The 5,301-nt window shown below is 32.3% G+C and overlaps 1 protein-coding gene across 1 annotated transcript; it reads left to right on the top strand.

Annotated features, from left to right (window-relative positions):
- Positions 1-424: 424 nt before the first annotated feature.
- On the top strand, positions 425-4,695 carry LOC113783021 (BAG family molecular chaperone regulator 2-like). The gene is made up of 5 exons (XM_027329027.1): positions 425-478; positions 588-788; positions 1,676-1,932; positions 3,420-3,566; positions 4,363-4,695. Exons 2-5 carry the CDS (start codon positions 650-652, stop codon positions 4,501-4,503), a joined length of 684 nt encoding a protein of 227 aa, XP_027184828.1. The 5' UTR covers positions 425-478; positions 588-649; the 3' UTR covers positions 4,504-4,695.
- Positions 4,696-5,301: the final 606 nt, after the last annotated feature.

Raw genomic sequence — 5,301 nt, 5'->3', positions numbered from 1 at the left:
CAGTTTCACCTAATCCAAAATCAACCAACCAAGCTACATAAAGGCAAAAGTCTTCCACTCAATTCATTATTGTGGGGGCTTGATGATTTCTCTTCATCCTACAAGACAAAACCAACTGGCCAAACCAAGCTTAAACTCTTCTTCAAAAGCAAACAAGACCTCACAGCAAATAATACACAAATGTACAAAGGTAGCAAAACCTACCTTCCTTCCGTAGATTGTCGGCAAAGTTATTTATTTTACATAAAAATTAGAAAATTAAAAAGAAGGATGTCGGTTATGTTTTGCTACTTTGCTTAGCTGTCTAACCAGTTGACGGGACCCTTCACACCTGTGCAGTTTCTCATTGGTCCAGTGGCCATTTTCTCATTCAATTCTGTTATTTTTCTAAGCAATCTTCTCTCATTTATATGAGCCTCTGGTTTTGCCCCGACATATATAGGTAAAAGGGCCGCTAGAGCTTGGAAGAACCAGGCAGGTATTTTCTTGCAAGAGAAAATATATATTACTACACATTGAGGACATTTGGGTTTATTTTTCTTTGAAGATGATAAAGAGAAAATTCAATCGGGCACGTAAATCATCAGGTGAAAATGCCGGAACAACCACGACGTCATCGGATGTGAAAGAGGAGGAGGTAGAGTGGGAGATGAGACCAGGTGGGATGCTGGTGCAGAAAAGAAGTGAGAATTGTTCAGATTTTGCAGCCATGGTTCCACGTTTTCGCGTTAGAGTGGTTTTTGGCGCAATGCGCTATGAGATCTCTATCAGCTCTCAAGCAACATTTGGTAAGTGCAGGAAAATACTCACCAGTATTAATGGTGGATCAATTTTTGTCTATTGATCTGGTTTCTGAGGGTTTGCAGAATTACTTTTGTGCTCATGTTTTATTACAGTTAAAGTTGCTCATGCTCTTGAGACACCTTACCAGCAAGTTAGAAAAAGTTTGGTGAAACAATTGTTAATTTACTTTTGTGAATGTTTTTACTTCCATTATCCAAGTTGTAGAAGTAGTAAAAGTGTAAAAAATGAACATTTTCTTCTTCTGCTTCGTTTTTTTTTTAAAAAAAAAAATAACATAAGGCTCTCACTGACTTATTTTTAGTTCTTCATTTTTTTTGGTAATAATATTTGCAACTTTTATGCTAGGGATATCCCCTTTATTTAATTCTTTTCAAGGGGCATAAACTAATTGAGCTTCTTTGCAGATCAGGATTAGTATAGATGTTACAATTGTTATTTGCTAGAATATAAGGTCCTTTATGCAATTTCCACCTCGTTTTATAAGCTAGAGTGATATATATGCTTAATGGTCCACAAATCTATTTTATGTAAACACCAATAATCTAGTGATTTATGCATATTAGCATAGTTCATTTACTTAACACACAAAGGTTATTAAACTTCAAAATACACAGAGAAAATTTTACTTACTGAAATAAAAAAAAAGAGTAAATCTAGTATCATTTTTGAATATATGACACATGTACAAAAGTTAAATTTTAAATTCAAATTTTATATAATTATTATTTATTCAAATTTAAAATTATATACACTATGAGTGCAAAAAAATTAATTCATAAAATAATGCATGCCAAAATCAAGATAACTTCAAGTCAAGATAAATGAATTGTAAAATTAATAATTTGTGGCTGTGCGTGAAATTGGGTGGCAGGAGAATTGAAGAAGCTCCTTACAGCAGACAGTGGGTTACAACCTGGCGAACAAAGGCTAATATACAGAGGAAAAGAGAGACAAAATGGAGACTATTTGGACAGATGCGGAGTCAAAGACCACTCAAAAGTCATACTAATAGAGGATCCAGAATTTAGAGAGAGGAGGTTGATTGAGATGCGTAGGAATGCGAAGATCCAGGCCGCTCATCGCTTGATTGATGACGTACTCATGGAGGTTGATAAGCTGGCGGAACAGGTGAGCATTTTCGGCAGTTTTCGTAGTTTGACTTGTTATTACAAAAAGTAAAAAGAAAAAAAGGCTTATTGTTACAAAAAGCACGTTTGCATGAGGCTTAATATTGGCTAGTCTTCGGAAGTTAATTTACTTGAATGGCTATTTTTTTTAATAGGAAAAACTAGGTTTATGTCTCATGCTATGCACGGAAACTATAGACAGTCAAAAATAATATAAATTTTAATATAAAGTATTTAACAGTTGTTACAATTTGTTTGTTGAATTTGAAATCTTTTTAAGATTTGGTAGAACTCTAAATAATAAATAACCTATTTAAAAATGACACTTGGCTTGCTTATCCAAAAGCTTCTCGATGACGTCAACTGGTGAATAGTATAATAGATAAAGTGCTTAATTAGTCCTTCAACTTTTTAATTAGAACGGAGTTAATTTCTAAAATAGGCTAAATAAATAAACCTTTAGTGACTAAGTTAATGAAAATAAAAGAAAATAATAAAAATAAATGTTTAGAGGCTAAATATATTTTACTAAATAATTGAAGGACTAAGTAAGCATTTTTTTTCTGTTTAAATAATTTGAAGAAGAGATTATTGAGTCAGTATCAAACAATCAATTTAGCCTCATAATCATGTGGCTCCCATTAGAATTTTGGGACATCAGTGCCCATATGATATTTTGTGTTACCTTATGCAATAGATTCTTGACATCATGGCATCCACCAACTGAATTTGGTAAGGAGTAAAGGGCATTGTCAGACGGAGTGGGGCATTTGAAAAGGGCGTAATTAATAAGGGAATTCACATTTTACTTAATTTTAAGTTAATCTAATTTTATTTTAATACTTGGATTTATTTTCTACTTATGCTAAACAAAATTATATTTGGCACCTAGGATTTGAAACTCGGCCAAAGAGTTAGGCTCGAGGTAAAGGGAGTTACTTTAGAATAAATTTTATATACATTAAAAGTGTATATACTATTATCATTGGATGGGATATCAGTAATCAATTCAGACGAGATGATTAAAGCTGATATTTCATAAGTATTTTCACTACAAGTACAATTGTTTTGACCATTAAGTTTAGAGAAATACATTTGCAATGCATGAATATAATTGTTAGTTTTTCACTAGAAAAAATTTTAATTTGATCAGTTGCTTATTTATTTATTTATTGCGCACTGGGAAGATGGGCAGCTTGAGCAGGAAAAATTTGACAACCAGTAAAAAAAATGAATATTTGATTTTATCTTTCTAATCTGTTAGTCAAGTAACTAAGAATACCTGATTGGCAAAATCCAGCTATCACAGTGATATATATATTTAACTGTTCCTAGTAGACAGAAAAAATGGCATTTCGAACTTGGATTTTGGAATAAAAATCATGCCAATGATAACACATTCGTTACCTATTTTATTCTTTTGATTAGGTAGCTCTACTGAAACATGATGATCTTTTTGGGTTCATTCCTGTTTATTTATGTCTGCAGGTTTGTGCAATAGAAAAATCAATTACACGTGGGAATAAGGTACCAGAATTACAGATCACTACACTTATTGAGATGTTAATGAGACAAGCTGTCAAGCTTGATATTATTTCTGCAGAAGGAGATGCATGTGAGAAGAAATCTTTGCAGGTAAGATTTACTCTATTCAAATAATAATAATAATAAATTTTTTAAAAAAGAGAGATGGGCTCTATTCTTTGCAATTTATCCCCCAGCAATGTTTAAAAATTTTTATGTTTAAAGAGACGGGATCTATTAAATGAGTAATGCTTCATAAGTTTTTTTTCCCCCTATTTTTAAAAGTGTCAAAATAAGTTCTTTAGAACATTATTGTCAAAATATCGTAATAGGGACAGAAGAAGGATGCAAACTTGACATAAAATGCAATCGACTTTCAACATGGTTCCCAAAAAGGTTAAGTAGAACACCTATAAAAGTTTCCTTGTGAGAAATCAGAAGCAAAATATTTTGCAATTCCAGTGTGACTGTACTTTGTTTTTAAATATAAATATTTAAAACACTTGAACTTAGTCAGATAAGTTAATCTTTCAAAAAAACTATTGAATGAAATTGCAAAAGAAGAAGAGAGAGATATATAATATATATATATATACACACACACATATATATGTATATATATACCATATAAACTATTGAAATAACCTAACAAAATGCACTGAAATTTTAAATAAATTTACGTGCATTTGGAGCTTGAGTATCTAAAAAAAAAAAAAACTATGCGGGTAAATTTATGCTCCAGTTTTAATAGAAAATGGGGCAGGCATCCCTCTATCGACGGAGTTTGCCACTAAAAAAAAAGGGTAACAATTTTAGTCGAATTTCATACCTTTGTGCTCCCCTAGTCTCATAGAATATTAATGTATTTAGTCAAGTAATTGATGTTAAATTGATGGTATATTTGCAGGGAAAGAGAGTGGAGAAGTGTGTTGAAACACTTGATGTGCTCAAGCTCTCGAATGCAAGGATAAAACCTGTTATCGTAACAACCAATTGGGAGACATTTGATCCTCCTCAAGCAATAGCCAAATGGGAACTATTTGATTGATCTTTTAGCCCCTCTATCTTATTAGTCTATTTGGGCCAAATGCTTAGCACCACAGCTAAAAGAGCCAGTGGCCCTCTACGTGTTCCGCATACCTCTACCAAATTGTCAAGAATTGTTCTTACACTACAAATTCATCAACAATATTTTGTTGAAAAGTGGCTATAAAATTAGAGATTCTGTTGACAAGAAAAATGGGATTTAATTGCTGATATTCATATAAAGTTACAAATGCTGTTGACTACAATAAAATGGGATTTAGTAACTAGAGACATTGGTAACAGAAGATTAAAATTTGGTCGCCATTAGGCATGGCAACAGAAAATAAGATTATTGCACAGGCGTTGACGGTGGCTCAACTCTCAAAACTTAGAAATTAAGCTTACAAATGTCAGAAATTTCAATTTGTCTCACGTTTGGACCCCCTAAATTTTGTAAAAATCTACTTTCCCCCAAAAAATTTATAAAAGTTTCCACTTGCGCGTCTTAAAAGTAAAACAACCACCGGAGAAAGAAAGGATCTGAAAATTGTGGACTGAATTTTTATATGACTATATTGTACTAAACTTCTTTTGAAAACCAATAATTGAAACTTAAAACTGATATTATTGACTTAAGTGAGGATTGACCCTTAATTATGGGTCCTGGCTTTGTCACTAGTTACTACCAAAATCATTTTCAGCCAAAAAATAATTGATCACTAAAGGCTTTGTTTTTTACAACACCAGCTATAACGAAATTTGGTATCTAATTGTTGAACATCGTGACTGCTATAACGAAATTTGTTCACCATACGACTAG

The sequence above is a fragment of the Coffea eugenioides genome, chromosome 9 (assembly GCF_003713205.1).
Source record: "Coffea eugenioides isolate CCC68of chromosome 9, Ceug_1.0, whole genome shotgun sequence".
Classification (NCBI taxonomy): Eukaryota; Viridiplantae; Streptophyta; class Magnoliopsida; order Gentianales; family Rubiaceae; genus Coffea; species Coffea eugenioides.
The sequence above is the reverse complement of the archived record's forward strand: the minus strand, read 5'-3'. Positions and strand labels throughout refer to the sequence as shown.